General features: G+C 62.8%; 5 protein-coding genes and 1 long non-coding RNA gene across 8 annotated transcripts; 4 read left to right on the forward strand and 2 right to left on the reverse strand.

Moving 5' to 3' along the window:
• Positions 1-365: 365 nt before the first annotated feature.
• On the reverse strand, positions 366-3,429 carry CIB1 (calcium and integrin binding 1). Its single transcript, XM_032122495.1, has 7 exons — positions 3,339-3,429; positions 3,118-3,152; positions 2,482-2,584; positions 1,939-2,092; positions 1,571-1,689; positions 1,409-1,497; positions 366-1,136 (listed from the first exon to the last, which is right to left on the reverse strand). The coding sequence occupies exons 1-7, from the start codon at positions 3,387-3,389 to the stop codon at positions 1,115-1,117; spliced, it is 573 nt and encodes a 190-aa protein (XP_031978386.1). The 5' UTR covers positions 3,390-3,429; the 3' UTR covers positions 366-1,114.
• An 86-nt stretch (positions 3,430-3,515) lies between these two features.
• On the forward strand, positions 3,516-6,555 carry GDPGP1 (GDP-D-glucose phosphorylase 1). 2 transcript variants are annotated; one of them, XM_032122492.1, is made up of 3 exons: positions 3,516-4,616; positions 5,398-5,438; positions 6,509-6,555. In XM_032122492.1, the coding sequence occupies exon 1, from the start codon at positions 3,538-3,540 to the stop codon at positions 4,612-4,614; it is 1,077 nt and encodes a 358-aa protein (XP_031978383.1). In that variant the 5' UTR covers positions 3,516-3,537; the 3' UTR covers positions 4,615-4,616; positions 5,398-5,438; positions 6,509-6,555. The 2 variants fall into 2 exon arrangements, with proteins under 2 accessions (XP_031978383.1, XP_031978382.1); XM_032122491.1 differs by lacking the exon at positions 6,509-6,555 and having other exon boundaries at positions 5,398-6,478.
• TTLL6 (tubulin tyrosine ligase like 6) lies at positions 4,623-13,099 on the forward strand. 2 transcript variants are annotated; one of them, XM_032122489.1, is made up of 14 exons: positions 4,623-4,958; positions 5,398-5,438; positions 6,509-6,627; positions 7,122-7,252; positions 7,617-7,773; positions 7,987-8,130; positions 8,673-8,758; positions 8,868-9,093; positions 9,525-9,709; positions 10,302-10,490; positions 10,953-11,088; positions 11,403-11,615; positions 11,907-12,249; positions 12,819-13,099. In XM_032122489.1, the coding sequence occupies exons 1-14, from the start codon at positions 4,813-4,815 to the stop codon at positions 13,073-13,075; spliced, it is 2,373 nt and encodes a 790-aa protein (XP_031978380.1). In that variant the 5' UTR covers positions 4,623-4,812; the 3' UTR covers positions 13,076-13,099. The 2 variants fall into 2 exon arrangements, with proteins under 2 accessions (XP_031978380.1, XP_031978381.1); XM_032122490.1 differs by having other exon boundaries at positions 11,409-11,615.
• LOC116450268 lies at positions 10,990-11,433 on the reverse strand. Its single transcript, XR_004242736.1, has 2 exons — positions 11,349-11,433; positions 10,990-11,202 (listed from the first exon to the last, which is right to left on the reverse strand). It is a non-coding gene; the product is annotated as an uncharacterized LOC116450268 (long non-coding RNA).
• Positions 13,077-14,097, forward strand: NGRN (neugrin, neurite outgrowth associated). Its single transcript, XM_032123185.1, has 4 exons — positions 13,077-13,138; positions 13,309-13,551; positions 13,618-13,728; positions 13,798-14,097. The coding sequence occupies exons 1-4, from the start codon at positions 13,077-13,079 to the stop codon at positions 14,078-14,080; spliced, it is 699 nt and encodes a 232-aa protein (XP_031979076.1). The 3' UTR covers positions 14,081-14,097.
• On the forward strand, positions 14,062-15,764 carry HDDC3 (HD domain containing 3). Its single transcript, XM_032122493.1, has 4 exons — positions 14,062-14,387; positions 14,957-15,012; positions 15,109-15,349; positions 15,605-15,764. Exons 1-4 carry the CDS (start codon positions 14,081-14,083, stop codon positions 15,733-15,735), a joined length of 735 nt encoding a protein of 244 aa, XP_031978384.1. The 5' UTR covers positions 14,062-14,080; the 3' UTR covers positions 15,736-15,764.
• The last annotated feature ends 136 nt before the right edge of the window (positions 15,765-15,900 follow it).

A 15,900-nucleotide genomic window follows, 5' to 3' on the forward strand; every position in this document is an offset into this window, starting at 1 on the left:
ATGGGGGCTCGGGGGGCTCCAGGCCCCACACTAGGCCTGGCAGGGCCACTGGCTGCAGGCCAGGGCAGAGACGATGCCGGAACAAGGACAAAGGACCCTGGTGCTGCCCGCAATGATGGTACCACTCGCCTGCCCAGGATTTCCCTTGGTGCCTCCAGTGCTGAGCTCTTTGTGCTGCCAGAAGGATCCCAGTGTGGAGGACGGAGGGAAGGAGGTGGTCCACAGAAAGGGCTGTCGTGGAGCTGGACATGGAACCTATCCCCTAGAGTGGTGGCTGGCACACAAGCAGAGGGGCCTGGCAGGAGCCAATGTCCCCAACACCCTCGTGGCACCCGTCCCACAGCTGGACAAAGGCAGCAAAGAGCAAGGGTGAAACCGGAGCCCTTTAATTGTGTCCTCGCAAGGACTGGGGGAGGAAGAGGCCAGGGCAGCAGAGCAGCTGCTGGGCTGGAGCCAGAAGAGGGGCGGAGAGAGAAAGTGAGGAGGAGGAGGAGAGCAGGCTCTGAGCACAGCCGTGGGGAACAGCTCTGCTGTGGGGTGGCACCTGTACAGTGACACTTGAGTGACTGCTCAGAGAAAGCACCCCCGTTTGGGTTATTGGTCATGAAAAATGATCCACATTTTGGTTATTGCTCAGAGGATCCATGTTCACGTTATTGCTCAGAGAAATGGATCTGTGTGGCAGCAGGGAGGCTCCCAGAAACACAGGAGAGGCAGGAAGAGGCTGGCAGGGGAGGCAGCTCCCTGCCTGCTGCTGGAAGGCACAACATAGGAATTGGTCCTGAGGGCAGAGAGGGGCGGTGCTGGTGCAGGCAAGAGCAGCTCTTCCTCCCTCACTTGCAGAGCTGCCCTTGGAATGCATAGGGATTCAAATTCCAGTGCTAGGAGTGCAGAGGGGCTGCAGGAGAGGCAGATTCCTGGGACCCCCTGCTGCCAAGCAAGCACCTGAGAGGGGAGCAGGAGGGTTCCTGCCCAAGGCATTTCAGCACAGCCAGGCCATTGAGGGGCCAGGCCTGTGCTCCCTGAAAGAGGAAATGGCTGAGCCTACAAAGAGCTGCAGGAACTGGAGGAGTGCTGGAGGAACTGGAGGAGTGCTGCTGGACAGCCACAAGGCTCACAGGACAATCTTGAAGGAGCTGCAAGAGACATGACAGGTTCTGCACCTGCTTGCTAGGTCACACAAAGGGTTTACAAGCACCCAGCACTGCAGGAACCAGAATCCCCATGCAGGAGAGGCTGTGTAGAGCCAGCCTGGGATGCAGAGCCAGCATGGGATGCAGTTCCCTCTGCCATTACGGCTGACTTGGCACAGGGCAGCCCTGCCCTCCTGCCACCACTAGCTCTGCCCCAGTGCCAGCTCAGCAATCAGGGTGATAAACCCCCAGCCAGCCTCTGGAGACCACCGCACCTGGCAAAGTCCGGGGAGCGGGACACAACGTGCTGGAATTCAGAGAGGTTGATGGTGCCGTCCTTGTCGATGTCGGACTCCTCCAGGATCTGTGGGGAAGGCGAGCGGTGAGCTCTGTGCCTGGGGCCATGCAATGCCCGTGCCCTGGCCAGCTGGCCTCACATTTTGGATGAGCTGCTCCATCTCTGCGCTGCTCAGCCGGGACTCCTCACCCTGCCCTGTCAGGCAGTTCACCAGTTGCTCCAGGTCCTTCCTGTCTAGAATCCCATCTTCATCAAAGTCTGTGGGGAGGGAAAAGGTAGGTTTTAGCAGGGCCACAGTGACCCCAGAGAGTCACAAGCACCGGCACTGCACTGCTCCGTGCACCTCACTGTGCCAAACCACCCATTCCCACAGGGAGTTCCTAAAGCCACCATCCAGGTGGGTGCTCCAAGGGCACTGCCAGCCCTTCTGAACATTGATTCATCACCCTGCTCCTGCTTCCCCAAGGTGCAGGGATCCCAGAACACTGCACCTGTCTCCAGCCTTACCAAAGATGCGGAAGGCATAGTGGGATTTGATGTCAGAGGTGGCGGAATCGCTGAAGACACTCAGCATATCGAGGAAGTCTTCAAACGACATGCTGTCATCCCCGGTCTCTGAGGTTGAGAACACATGGCAGATCCGGTGCTGGAAGGGGTTTGCCTGTAGACATGGGAATGGCTCAGGCAGGGCTGGGCCATTCTGGCTTCATCAGGCACACACTGGCTGTGGCTACTGTTTTGGCAGGTGAGCAGGTGTCCCACTCTGCCACTGCTCTGTCACCCATGGCATGGTCAAACCTGCCTCCCAGGATGCAGCCCCGTGCAGCCGGGATAAGCAAGATCCTTTGTGGCAGAGCAGGAATCTCCAGGATCCTCCACAGCAGGGATCCCTGGGATCCTCAGTTGCTCGGTGGGGATAAGGAAGCTCTTTGTTGGCACAGCTGAGGACAGAGCGCTGGCACAGCGAGGCCGTGGTGGATACATGGGGCCCTGCCAAAACACGCCCTTAACCCAGGAGCAGCAGTGTCCCGTGCCTGCCAGGCACCATACCCGCAGCTCAGGCAGCGTCAGGATGTGGCTCTTGGGAACCCGCGCGGAGATGGCGCTCTCCCTCTCCTCCTTTGGCAGCAGTTCACTGAACCTCTTGTAGGCACTTTAAGAGGCAAGAAAAAGAGCGGCTCTGTGGTGCGAGCGGGAAGGCAGTAGCCCGTCTGGGCACCAGCCGCGCTTCCCAGGGCCGTGCGGCCCGTTCCCACAGCTCCTGCCAACTTTGCCGGGCGGGAGCGTGTCGGCCGGGGGTCCCACAGCTGCTCCCGGGACCAGGGAGAGGAGCCGGTCTGTCTGCTGCCCACCCCGAGGTCCGGGGCTTCAGAGGGGTCACCGTGGGTTCGGGCCGGCCCTCCAGCCCCTACGCCGCGGGCCAGGGCGTCACCGGCCCGGCCCGGCCCGCGCCGCCAGCAGCACCCGCGGACCTTCGCCCGCCGGCTGCTAGGGAGTGCCACCGGCACCGCCCTGCTCAGCTGGGCGTCTCGGCGGAACGGGAGCCCCGGGGCAGAGCCAGAGCTCTCCGTACGCCGCGGCAGAGGCTGAGGACCCGCGGGACCTGGCTGGCGCCGGGGGCACGGGGCGCCAGGGTTCGCGCCTCCATCCCGCCCCACTTACGGTATTCCGCCCGGTGGTACTTACAGCAAGATCTCCTGCTTGCTCAGGAACGTCAGCTCCTGCGGGGAGAGCACGGGTCAGCACCGACACCGGGGTCAGCACCGGTACGGGGGCCAAGGCCTGACCCAGGGCACCCCAGCCATAGGATCCTTGGCCTCTGGGCGCCTTCCGCCTCGGGACCGCGCCGCCCTCCCGTGCCCACCCCCCCTGCAGCCGCCCCTCTCCCCCGGGGCCGGTGTCGGTACCTGGTACTCGCCCAGCAGGTCCCGCGGTATCAGACTAGCCGAGCCGCCCATGGCGCCGCTTCCCTACGCACGTCACTCACCTGCTGCCACGGCAACTGCCCGCCCCGGGGCGGGACAAACGCGCCCACACGTACAACGCAGCCCCGCCCGCCCGCACACACGGCGGATTCCCGGGTCCGCGGGGCCAGCAGTGGCAGAGATGACGGCGATGGCGGGAGGGGAGCTGAGCGAGCCAAACCCCGAGGAGTTCGTGTACGGCGAGGAGGACTTCGTGCTACAGGCAGCCGGCTGGGGCGACCCGGACTCCGCGCTCTCCCGGTTCGACCGGGTGCTGCTGGCGGGGTGGAGCGACCGTATGGAGCGGGGACTGTTCCGGTACCAGCTGGGGCCGCTGCCCACCCGCGTCCTGCCCGGCCCCGTGCGCCTCGTGGCGCAGCTGAACGAGCAGCGCAGCGCGGAGCGCCGCCCGCCGCAGCCCGTCCGCAGCCTCCGGGATCCCTTCGACCCCGGCGCCTTCAACTTCACCCGTCTGCGCCCCGCCGAGCTGCTGTTCCGCCTGCGCCGCACCGGAGGCCCGGGGCCGCCACCCGACCCGCTGCTGGTGGCCATCAACGCCAGCCCCTTGGAGCGGGGACACGTCCTGCTGCTGCCCGAGCCGGCGCGGCGGCTGCCGCAGGTGCTGACGGCCCCGGCGCTGCGCGGGGCGCTGGAGGCGGCTCTGCTCAGCGCCCACCCCGGATTCTGCGTGGGCTTCAACGGGCTGGGCGGCGGCGCCTCGGTGAACCACCTGCACCTGCACGGGCTCTACCTGGGCCGCCCGCTGCCGCTGGAGGAGGCGCCGGCCGAGCCGCTGGGGCCGCGCCTGGGGCTGCTCCGCGCCGGACCGGCCCCCGCCTTCCTCTTCTTCGCCTCTGGCCCTGCGGCGCTGGAGCCGGTGTCGCGGGCCGTGTGCCAGGCGGCGGAGCACCTGGCCGGTGCTGGGCTGGCCTGCAATGTGCTGGCCACGCGGGGCGACCCGCCGGGGTGGCCCGGGGCCGGAGGTGGCCGCGGGCTGCGGGTGGTGCTGTGGGCGCGCCGGCCCCTCTTCGGCCCCAAGGCGGGTGAGCCCTTCGCCGTGGCGTTGTGCGAGCTGGCGGGGCTGCTGCCGCTGCCCGCCGAGCCGCTCTACCGGGACATCACCGAGGTGCAGGCCCTGAGCGCCATCCGCCAGCACCTGCTGCCCGAGCCCGAACTGCTGCACCTCGGTGGGGAGCTGGCGCGGCTGCTGGAAAGCTGATGGTACGGGCACCGGCGGGGCTGCTGCAAAGCTGACGGCACCGGGACCGGCGGTGAGGCCTCCGCGCGGCAGGGGCCGCTGCGCGGCGGAGGATGCGGAACTGACTGTCACGTGGCCCCAGGGGGCCGCTCCGCCTGGCAATGCCGACGTCTCTATGGTTGGTCGCCATGGGAACGCGGCGGACCCGGGAGCGGTGCGATGGCGGCGGCCGGCGGCGGCGGCGGGGGGAGCATGGGCCCGGGCCCACGCCCGGGAACTCCTGTGGGCGAGGAGGCGGCCGTCGCCGCGGCCCCCCCGGACCGTCCCGCTGCCCCCGCCGGACCCGAGCCGCGGAGGAAGCGCAGGCGAGTGTGGGGCCGCAGCCCCCCGGCAGGGTCCGGATGGAGCCCATCCAGCCGCTGCCGGAGGCGCCTCCCGCTGCCTCACTCGCGCTCAGTCCTAGCCCTAGCCCAGGCGTGCCCCGGCCCCGCTGCTCCCTGTGGGACAGTGCCCAGCTGGTGCCCGGCGCTGCCCAGCTCCCGGGAGCCGGGCCAGGGCCCCGCTGACCCGAAATAAATAGTGTTCCCCTGAAATTGCCCTAGCGATCCCCTGTGTGACACACCCGGCCACGGCTCCGTGCCCGGACCAGCCTGCCCTTCTCCTTAGGGCTGTACCGAATCCGGGCTGGCTTGGTCAGACTGCCCGGTGTGCTCTGTGCGTGTGTGTGAGGGATCGGGGCTGTGTCCCCACTCTGTCCTACGCCCGGTGCCTCGCTGAGCTACTGTAATCTCATCTCTATTCCAGTGTCCCCTCCATCAACCTGAGCGGCTGCAAGTACGAGAGTGGTAAGTCAGAGGGGGTGGGGGGGTCCCTGCAGGCTTCCAGCCCACACCCGCAGGCTCTGCAGGTGCCTGCACAGCCAGGAGCGGTGCTGGAACCCAGTTCCCACTGCTTTATTTACTGCTGCCAGTGACTGGCACAGGGCCCCCCGTGTTAGTGGGGAGTTTGTCACGCTTTGGATTGAGATTTCTCCTGATTTAAAATGTGCAACAGCAGCGCGAGCCCTCAACATCCCCCACACTTGCATTTGCCAGCTGTCTGCTAAAATGGGCAAGAACGGTTCCATCAGGTACAGTGCAAGGGAGTACCTGGGCTTGGAGACAGGACCTGAGGGTTGTCAACTATTTAAGGTAAAGTTGGTAGTGAACAGGCAGGATCTGTACCTGGAACCTCTCCCTGTGCTGTCCATCCCTGGTAACTCCAGGGAGCTGGTCCACTCTCCTCTCTCACTCTTCTTTCCTTCCACAAGCTGCATCTTGAAAGAACAAACTCCTGGCCCTGGAGGGGTGTTATTAATCTACTTTGCTAAGGGATCTTGGTGTGCACGGACCCTCATCACCTCCCAACCCCTGCCACATTCATACTTGGCACTAGCATGAACCATCCCAGCAGAGAGCTTTTCCTGCAGAGCTGTCTTCTGCTGCTGAAAGACCTTTGATTTGGGTGATTAAATTCACACCTTCGCAATTTGTATCTGCCTGTGAGGCGTAAGACCCATGGGAAGTTCAACCCTGCTGTTGAGGGGCCCTGGCACCTAAAGACAGGTGGAATTAGAGGGATAAGAGCTCCCAGAACACTTGCAACCAGAGGCTTGGCGGGTTGGCCAGACAAAACTGGTGTCCCTGACACCTCCCAAGGGGTCATGCCAATACCTTACACCTCTGAGAGGGGAACTGCAGCCTGGAGAGGCTAGTCCATACTCCATCCCTTGTTATTTTGGGGGAGTGTCAGTCCCTGTATGTGGCTCCTCAGCCAGAGATTCATTTCACATTCCATCCCTGGTTATTTTGGGGGTTTATCAGTCCCTGTACATGGCTCCCCTGCCTGGCCCCTGTCACTGCTTGCCTTGGCACAGTGCGGCGGGCAGCACAGCACTGCGGGCTGAAGGAAGCGGGAGAAAACGAGGAGTGGACGGTGTACTGGACGGACGGCGCGGTCTCTTTGGAGCGCCTCATGGAAATGAAGCGGTTCCAGGTAAACAAAATGGCTGCCCAGCAGGAATTGCTCAGGGATGAGGGTGACACAAGGCTGTCTATGGAACAGCATGTGGCAGAGTGAAACAGAAGCATCCAAAGCAGTGCCACGTGCCATCTGTGCCTCGGCTCCGGGGCGCAGGGTCAGATACCTTTGCTTGTGCCGTGTCCCTGGTTGGTGTCACCAGCAGCATTCAGCAGCTATGGTAGGAGCAGGAGCATTCCAGCCCTGCAATGTGCTGTGAAATAAACAATTGTCGATAATAAATGGCTCTTACAGCGCTCCAGGGCTAAGATAGAATGGGCAGATAAATCACTAGTGAAGCTCAGATACAGCAGCTCTAGCGAGTCTCACCCCTCAGTAATAGTTCAAGGCAGCCACAAGCCTGGCTTCCCACTCACTGCTGCTTCTCCATGCACAGGCTCTCCTCAGGGCTGGGAGAATCCATCCCCGCAGGGTCTCTGCTGATCTGGGTTTTTCTGCTCCACTTTCAGAAAATCAACCACTTCCCAGGCATGATCGAGCTGTGCCGTAAGGACCTGCTGGCTCGCAACCTGAACCGCATGCTCCGGCTCTTCCCCACGGAGTACAACATCTTCCCCCGCACATGGTGCCTGCCAGCCGAGTGAGTGGCAGGGGACAGTGCCGCGGGGACGGGGTGACACGGCGGGGGGAGGCTGCTCGCCTGCTCTTTCTGGGCACCAGAGTCCAAATCTTAACTTGCCTTGGCATGCACCATGGTGAGCTCTTCTGCAGACCTTCCAGTACAGGTAGAGATGAGGGCAAGGAAAAGGTGGGATGCGGACAGCTGGGTCAGGTCACACAGGGATCAATCTGTGACTTGATGGGGAATGGGGGTTTTGACTCCTCCCCTGCAGAAGTTCAGTGTGTGTTGGCCTGCAGCGCTACGGTTTCAGTACCCAGCTGTTAGAAGAGAGTTCAGAGGGGCGTTTTTTGCAGCTGGTGATAGTCACCCCTTCCTTGCACAGCTACGGAGATTTCCAGGCCTACAGATCCACAAAGAAAACAAGAACATTCATCTGCAAGCCTGACAACAGCTGCCAGGGAAGAGGGATCTTCATAACCCACCACCTGGAGGAGATCAAGCATGGGGAACGCATGATCTGTCAGCAGTACATCTCTGAGGTACTGGGACAGTCCCGGAACACCGGGGTGGGATTCCAGCCTCCTCACTCTGCCAGCATGCCCCATGCTCCCCGGGTCTCCTCAGGTCTGCTGGAGGTGTGGGTGTGGCTGCAGCACATCGAGGACACAGACAATGCTCGCCCCTCTGCTGAGCAGCACAGGCAGATGGAGCAAATCCTCACCTCACCCTTGCTCCTGCCTCTTTCCTCACAGCCTTTCCTCATTGATGGATTCAAGTTTGACATGCGCATCTATGTGCTGGTCACATCCTGTGACCCACTCAGGATTTTTCTCTACAAGGAGGGCCTGGCCCGGTTTGCCACCATGAGGTACATCGATTGCAGCAGCAGAAACCTGGTAAAAAGGAAGTTTCAAAAACACTCATATAGTATCTGCAGGTGTCAGTTCTTAACTTGCCCTGGGGGCATTCCAGGCCTTGAAAAGGCAGGTACTGGGAGTTGCAGGAGTCCCAGTTTTTCTGTTCTTCCTCTATACCCCGTCCTCCTCACAGGAGGTATTTCAGGAGGGACAGTAGATCTACCCCAAGGCCCCACATTTGGGCTGTTTACTGGAATTACCACAGAATCATGGAGTTGTTTGCTTGGATGGAACCTTGGAAGGTCTCCAACATCATGCTCAAAACTTGGTCAACAATAAATTCATATCTGGTTTCTTGGGGTCTCACCCCATCAGGTTTTGAAAACCTTCAGAATGAAGACCCCCTGGTGTCTCTGGGCAGCATGTTCTGCTTCTGGCCCTGATAAGCGTGCTCAATTCCACACCATTCCTACTCTGCCTGTGCTTCAGGCAGAAAAGAACACGGGAGTATCTGGTGGGGCTGTTTCTGTTCTTGCTCAGTGGTTCAGAGTAAGTAAATGTCTCTTGTGGTTCCCTGCCAGGGTGACATCTGCATGCACCTGACCAACTATGCAATCAACAAACACAATGAGAACTTTGTCCAGGATGACACGATGGGCAGCAAGAGGTACTGGCATGTCTGAGCATTGCAAGAACACTGCCTGGGGACACTGGTTTACCTCAGCTTTCCTGGGGTGACACAGCTGAGCCCTTACCACCTCCTGTTCCCCACACAGGAAGCTGTCCACCCTGAATGCCTGGATGGCAGAGCACAGCCATGACACAACAAAGCTCTGGGCAGATATTGATGACATTGTTATAAAAACGCTGATTTCAGCTCACCCTGTGCTGAAACACCACTACCAGAGCTGCTTCCCCAACCACACTACTGGCTGTGCCTGCTTTGAAATTCTGGGCTTCGACATTTTGCTGGATAGAAGGCTGAGGCCATGGCTGCTGGAGGTGAGGAAGGAGTGGAGACCTCAGAGCTGGGGGACTAGGACAGGGGGGTTGGGGTGAACATGGTTTGTTTGATTCAAAAGGGCCTCCTTGCTCACAGAATTAACCAGGCTGTGAAGCCAACCAACCTGCTGTGAGCAGGGTCCATTTCCTGCACACCATCTAACAACAGGGAGTTTCCCAAGCCTTCAGACCCCTTGTCCTGTGAGCACCCTGAATTTGTAACAGTTGCCCTCTGTCTGCACCCTGTGGGGTGGGATCCAGGTGACCTGTGGCACAAGTAGGTAACACACTGCAGGAGAGAGTGCTGCATGTGGCTTCCTGCTTCCTGTCTCTGATACGGGGAAGAGCATCCATGGGACGGTGTGGGGCGTGGCTGGGGCCATGGGCTGGGAGCTGGGGTGCCAGGTTAGGTTACTTGCTTGTCTTGGCAGGTGAACCACTCTCCCAGCTTCAACACAGATTCTCAGCTAGACCATGAGGTGAAGGATGCCCTTCTGTGTGACACCTTCAACCTGATCAATGTGCACGCCTGTGACAGAAAGAAGGTGCTGGAGGAAGACAAGCGGCGGGTAAAGGAACGGCTCCTTCAGGCCAACCAGACTCCCCGTGAGTCCAGGTATTGCTGTTCTCCCACAGTGCTGCAGGTCCCTAGTGAGCAAAGACAGGGCATGACAGGGCAGGACAACACCAGGGTTGGCTGGTGGAAGCTCCCAGAGCCCACAGCATTCTGTAGCCTCTGAGCTCTACCAAGCCATCTGCATCCTGCAAGGAGGAGCCAGGGCTCCTCTCTGGGTGCCAGGAGATGTGACACCTGGTGCTCTGGGCCCTGACAGAGCTATCCTCAAGCTGCACCTGCTTGTTATCTCTTTCGCTGGGGATGGGCAGTGCCAGCATCCCAGGCTGGCAGGGATGCTCACATGAGGAACCACAGCCCTGCCTCAGGAACTGGGAGTAGCCTGGGCATGGGCCCTTCTCCAGGGCAGAGGTCCTTTCCAAGGCTGAGGGTTTCCCCTTCCTGTGTCTGCATGTCCTTTCACAAGCTCGTGTTCAGTGAGCCTGCTGCCTTGCAGGCAAGGCACAGCTCTCTCCAGCTACTGTTTCTATCAGGAGTCCTGGGATAATCCTGGGACATGCTGAGCATGTCAGCCCTGTGCTCTGCCTGCCTCAGAGCCTCCCTCCACAGTTCCCTGTCCTTTCTCCTGCTGCAGGCGCAGAGAGCAGGAGAGCAGCCAGGCTGCCTGGCTGGCACAGGCTGAAACCTACGAGAATGAGCACCTAGGGGGGTTCCGACGCATCTACCCAGCACCTGGGACAGAGAAGTACGAGCCATTCTTCCAGCAGGGCAGGTCCCTCTTCCAGGAAACAGCAGCGTCCAAGGCACGAGAAGAGCATGCCAGGTACGCTGCTCCTGTGGAAACCCACTTCTCACAGGTGGCATGGAGACCACGTGCTCCTGATCCCTCCTGGGGAGCAACTCAGCTGCTTGGCAAGTGTAAGAAAGTGGGGAGAATGGGAGGGGAAAGGAAGGAGCCTGCATGTGCTGTGGCACCACAGCAAAGTAGCTCCTTTTAGATGGACCCCAGAGAGGCAAGGGCAGTATTCTATTGACTTTTGGACCCTGGAGACACCATTTCCCAAATGTCCCCCTCTCTTTTGGCAGGCACAGCCTAATCCAAGGGCATTTGTCTTTTTAAAAGTCTCTTTACAAGCATCCCTGTCCCATCTCTTCGCACATTTCTGTTATGGGCTATCCATACAGAACTTTGGCCTGCAGTAAATGTCCTCAGGTTGAAGACTGTCCCACAGTCTTTTGCTATTGTGGCTCTGAGCCAGTGAGGGACTCTGCTGTTCTGTGGCAGGCAGCAGCTGGAGGAGATGCGCCTGAAAAATGAAAAGCTGGAAGCTGCCATCAGGAAGAAGAAAACTGAGAGGATCCAGAATAAAAATACAGCTCCTACAACCCACCTCAGAAGCACCAAGACATGGGATAGAAAGGTACCTGAGTGTCAGCATTGTCCGTGGGCTCTCCAAGTCAATGACATGGCTCTGGGAGCTATGCTGGGCCATTGGGGCACTCATGGAGCTGAAATTCCAGGTTTGACTCCTTGCCTGAAGTTCAAAGTCGACAGCTTGTGTTGGCAGTACTTGCAAGCACCAGTGTTGTGCCTTTCCACTTTGGCTCTCACTGGGATCTCTGTCCCACCCTGAGACTGTAACTGTCCCCAGGGTTGGAGCAGCTCATGGCTTTGTCTCACCTGTGCATTATCCCAGCTTCAGCTTTGCTATAGCTCAGGTGTTTCTCTGCCGAGGTGCAGCGCATGCAGTACAACTCCATGCAGCCCCAGGACATTGTGGAACATGAAGAGAAGAGGAGAGTGAATGCTCTGCTGCAGCGTGAGAAGCTGATCCGAGACCTGGGCATCACTGATCAGCTTTCCCAGCTGCTCCCCACAGCTGAGGGAGGATCCTCCCCACAGCTGAGGATCCCCCACACCCAGGGATCCTGCACCCTCCGGAGCCAGGTAATGGGATTGCCAGAGCCACCCCACACAGCCAAGGCAGAAGGATGGTGAGAAGTGAATTGGGCACTGAGCATCTCTGGTGGGGCAGGATGGGGGTCCGCTGCAGGCAGATCAGCTGCTGTGCCTTCAGGATGAAGTGAGGCTGGAGTGGTGGTAGGAGCATACCTGGGGACAAAGTGTGGGGCGATGCTTTAGTGAGCACCTGTGCATGACTAGACAAGACTTTTCCTTCCCATCTCCTGCCAAGGCCTATGGAACTAAGCCATGGCCATTTTGCTTCCCTCCTTCCAGCTGCAGTTTCCCTGGGATGCCCTCGGGGACCACAACACCCGCGATTTAATGATGCTTCTCTCATTCCTGGGAGTCCCAGCTCAGCCCTTGGGGGACAGGATCACGCACAGCCCTAGAGGCGAGGCCCTGCTGCCGCACATCCCAGGCCCAGATCCCAACGACACGCACACCCTCTGTGTTCGAGGCCGGAGTGTCCCGTACCACGTGCGGCACGAGGGCCCCCGGGCGCTGGGCGGGGGCTGGCTTCGGGGCCGGGCAGCGGCCACCCAGCCCTGCGCCCAACCTAAGGGGTTGCAGCTGAGAGACCAGCAGCTCCCTGGCATCGGAACCCAGGCAGAAGGCTGTAAGTATGCATCACCTTCCTGTAGATGCTCCTGGCCTTGCCAGGGTAGTAGGAATGGGTGAGCTGGATGGAGTTCTCAGGGATGCTGGGACACTGCAGAAGGGTCACCATGCTCTGCTTGGTGCACTGGTAACCGCTGGAAGTCTCTGTCTGAGGCTTGGAGCATCCCATTTGCAGGGACAGGGAAGAACTATGGGTGGTTTCCCAGGATCAAGGGTTGATGTGCAGGGGGAGTATGAGAAACCAGGAAAGTCAAAGGGGTGCATTGGCTCTTGGGGGTCAGAGGAGACATGGTGACACAGCGCAGTCCCCAGCCTCTTCCCAGGCCTCACTCCCACCACACTGCTCCCTGCCTGTGCTCCCTGGTGTCTGCTTCGCCCTCCATCCTCACCCAGCCCTGCCTGGCTCCCTGGTGTCTGCTTCGTCCATTTTGCAGCCTTAGGATGAGGGGAGCAGGAGCAGAGGAGGGGTTGCCAGGACCAAGCCCCACCAGGAAGGGCAGTGGGGGGGCTGCTGACCTGCAGAGCTGCTGGCTCTGCACAGCCTCACATCTGTCTGCACTGTTCCAGGTGATGCTGGTAGTCTGTCATCTTCCCATGGAGGCAGCTGTCCCCCGGCTTCCCCCGCCAGCCCAGGGCAGGCCACAGGTGATGGCATCTTCAGCTGTGCTGTGGTCCAGGAGCTTCCCCTCACCACTGCCGTTCACGTGCAGCACACACATGCCTCACACCATGGCAGAGCCTCGTCGTGCCAGTGTGTCACACCATGCCAGCACCTTGCACCATGCCAGTGCCTCACACATTCACAGCATGAAAAGCACCGGTAGCATGGCCGAGGGCTCAGCCTTCCTCCCATGTGTGCTTGCATGCGAACCAGGACTGCTGGATAGGTTGGCTGCCTCCACCAACTCTGAGATCGGCTGCTGAGCCGCCTGGCCAGAGCCTGGGCCCAGCATCGCTCCGGCCACCCGCCCCAGCTAGCTTCACCTCTGCCAAGACCGGAGGCTGGTGCTTGTGCCCCTGTCCGTGCCCTGCCCACACTCGTGTCTGTGACCTCCAGCCGCCTGCAGCGAATCCCTCCAGAGGCCACCTCGCTCTGGACGCGTCGGACCCTCGCTTCCCCCGCTGGGGCCGCTCCCCCCCGCCGGCCCCGCCCGTTCCTGGGCCGGTTCCTGGCCATGGCGGTGCTGCTCCAGCGCGGGCTGCGGGCGGTCCCGCTCTTCACCAGGGCCCCGCGGCGGGCGGCGGCGGCGTGGCCCGGGGACCCGGAGCCGCCGGACCCGGCGCTGGAGGAGACGGAGAGGTGCGGAGCGGTCGGCCGGTGTTCGGGGCCTGTGCCGGCCCGGGCGCTCACGCGTGTCACCCGCAGGGCGCGGCGGCGGCGGGCGGCGGCGCGGATGGAGCGGCTGCGGCGGGAGCTGGGCGGGGGGCGCAGAGCCCCCGATCGCGCCCTGACCTGGCAGGCGATGGAGCAGCTGCGGTGAGCGAGAGACCGGGCGGGCCGCGCCGCGCCCAGTGACCGCTCCGGTGACCGTGCCCGTGCCCGCAGGTTCCTGCGGCAGGAGCTGCCCGAGGAGTGGCCGTTGGAGCGCCTGGCCCAGGGCTTTGGCGTCAGCACCGACGTGGTGCGGCGGGTGCTGCGGAGCCGCGGCTGCCCCTCACCACGCCGCCGCCTGCGGCAGGACCAGCGGGCACTGAGCGCCGCCGCGACGGCACCGGGACGGGGACCGGGACGGGGAGCGGGGGACGGACACGAGGTGCACGCCCCCGACGGGACGCTGTTGTACCGGCTGCCGCGGGGCTGGGGCGGGCCGGGGCCCAGCACGCAATAAATGGTGTTGGGACCCGCCTCCGGCTGTGTTGCTTCCGTCGCGCCGGGCGCGGGCTCCGAGGCCGCGGGAATGGACTCCGAGGCGCCGGCCCTGGGCACCGCGGCGGCGGGGATGGGCTCCGAGGCGCCGGCCCTGGGCAGCGCGGCGGCGGGGATGGGCTCCGAGGCGCCCGCCCTGGGCTCCGCGGCGGCGGGGATGGGTTCTGAGATGGCGCGGCTGCTGGAGGCGGTGGACTTTGCAGCCAGGAAACACAAGGCGCAGCGGCGGAAGGATCCCGAGGGCACCCCCTACATCAACCATCCCATCGGTGCGGCACCGCGTCCCGCTCCCGGGAGATCCCCCGCGGCCCCTCTCTCCCAGAGCACCGCTCACCCCTGCAACCCTCCCTGCCCTGGAGCGCCGCCAACCCCCGGGAGCCCCCACCCTGGCCCCTAGAGAGAACCGTGTCTCTTCTCCCGTACCGTGTCCTTCAGCCCGATAGGGGCAGAGCCCCCGAAGCACTGCAGCCCTCGCCCCAGCCCTGTGTATAGCTGTGGCTCCCACCACACTGTTGCCCTGCTGTGGACGGTGCCCAGAGGAGTTGCTGAGGGGCCCCTGTGACACAATCGCACCTGCCAGGCCTGGGGACAGTGCCAGGCCTGGGGACAGTGCCCACCCTGGGGGCAGTGCTAGCCCCTGGGGCCTTCCTGCCTGCCCAGCCAAAGGATTCACTGCGCAGGATGTGCCTGTGGGGTTTCCCCTGCCCAGGGTTGATCTCGGGCAAACCTCACTGCCCACCGTGCAGCACAGCCCCCGTGTCACCCACGGGAGCCACTGTCCCGGTTCCCAGGAGCTGCCTGTTTCCCGGTGCCATCCACTTTTCCGCTCTCGCTGCAGGCGTCGCCAGGATCCTGGCGCATGAGGCCGGCGTGACGGACATAGTGGTGCTGCAGGTAAGGCCGTGCCCTCCCCTGCCCCTGCCCTCCCCTGCCCGTTCCCTTTGGTTGGCCCGGACCCCTGCAGTCCCCCTCGTCCCCTCCCCGCTGCAGGCCGCCCTCCTGCATGACACAGTGGAGGACACGGACACCACGTTCTCCGAGATCGAGGAGTGGTTCGGCGCAGAGGTGCGGCGCGTGGTGGAGGAGGTGACGGACGACAAGACGCTGCCCAAGACCGAGCGGAAGCGGCTGCAGGTGGAGCGCGCACCCCTTTGCAGCCGCCGGGCCAAGCTGGTCAAGCTGGCGGACAAGCTGTACAACCTGCGGGACCTGAACCGCTGCACGCCGCAAGGTACCGCCCGCGCCGGCGGCACCGGCACGGCGGGGACGGGGGAGAGCCCGGCTGATCCCAGCCAGCAGCACGGCTGGTCCTGTTGGCTGTGCCCCGTCCGCGCCGAGGTTGCCCTGGGCCGGGGGCGGCAGTGGCGGGAGGTGGTGGGGGGAGTGTCCCCGTGTCTCTGCGTGTGTGTCGCCGTGTCCGGGAACTCGGGGCCGGGGCGCGCCCGGTGCGGCGGGACCGGAACTGACGTTACACATGTCCCCGCAGGGTGGTCGGCGGAGCGCGTGCAGGAGTACTTCCGGTGGGCGGTGCGCGTGGTGTCCGGGCTGCGCGGGACCAGCGCGGCCCTGGAGGGGGCGCTGCAGCGCCTGTTCGAGCAGCGCGGCGTGGCCGCGTGACCGCCGGGGCGGGCCGGCCGGGCGGGGCGGGCCGGCCGGGCGGGGCGGGCCGGCCGGGCGGGGCGGGCCGGCCGGGCGGGGCGGGCCGGCCGGGCGGGGCGGGCCGGCCGGGCGGGGCGGGCCGGCCGGGGCGGGCGGGCCGGGGCCGCCTCGGCCAATAAACGT

Source organism: Corvus moneduloides, chromosome 13 (genome assembly GCF_009650955.1).
Source record: "Corvus moneduloides isolate bCorMon1 chromosome 13, bCorMon1.pri, whole genome shotgun sequence".
NCBI lineage: Eukaryota > Metazoa > Chordata > Aves > Passeriformes > Corvidae > Corvus > Corvus moneduloides.

Excerpts from the sequence above, each read along its gene's own strand:
- NGRN (XM_032123185.1), top strand. The coding sequence starts at position 13,077 with ATGGCCGAGGGCTCAGCCTTCCTCCCATGTGTGCTTGCATGCGAACCA. Across the intron at positions 13,139-13,308 it reads GAACCAGGACTGCTGGATAG|CCGCCTGCAGCGAATCCCTC; the intron begins GTTGGCTGCCTC and ends TGTGACCTCCAG. Across the intron at positions 13,552-13,617 it reads GCGCTGGAGGAGACGGAGAG|GGCGCGGCGGCGGCGGGCGG; the intron begins GTGCGGAGCGGT and ends TGTCACCCGCAG.
- HDDC3 (XM_032122493.1), top strand. The coding sequence starts at position 14,081 with ATGGTGTTGGGACCCGCCTCCGGCTGTGTTGCTTCCGTCGCGCCGGGC. Across the intron at positions 14,388-14,956 it reads CTACATCAACCATCCCATCG|GCGTCGCCAGGATCCTGGCG; the intron begins GTGCGGCACCGC and ends CTCTCGCTGCAG. Across the intron at positions 15,013-15,108 it reads CGGACATAGTGGTGCTGCAG|GCCGCCCTCCTGCATGACAC; the intron begins GTAAGGCCGTGC and ends TCCCCGCTGCAG.
- GDPGP1 (XM_032122492.1), top strand. The coding sequence starts at position 3,538 with ATGACGGCGATGGCGGGAGGGGAGCTGAGCGAGCCAAACCCCGAGGAG.
- TTLL6 (XM_032122489.1), top strand. The coding sequence starts at position 4,813 with ATGGCGGCGGCCGGCGGCGGCGGCGGGGGGAGCATGGGCCCGGGCCCA. Across the intron at positions 4,959-5,397 it reads GAGCCGCGGAGGAAGCGCAG|TGTCCCCTCCATCAACCTGA; the intron begins GCGAGTGTGGGG and ends TCTCTATTCCAG. Across the intron at positions 5,439-6,508 it reads CGGCTGCAAGTACGAGAGTG|TGCGGCGGGCAGCACAGCAC; the intron begins GTAAGTCAGAGG and ends GCCTTGGCACAG.
- CIB1 (XM_032122495.1), bottom strand. The coding sequence starts at position 3,389 with ATGGGCGGCTCGGCTAGTCTGATACCGCGGGACCTGCTGGGCGAGTAC. Across the intron at positions 2,585-3,117 it reads AGCAAGCAGGAGATCTTGCT|TGCCTACAAGAGGTTCAGTG; the intron begins GTAAGTACCACC and ends TGCCTCTTAAAG. Across the intron at positions 1,690-1,938 it reads CTATGCCTTCCGCATCTTTG|ACTTTGATGAAGATGGGATT; the intron begins GTAAGGCTGGAG and ends CCCTCCCCACAG.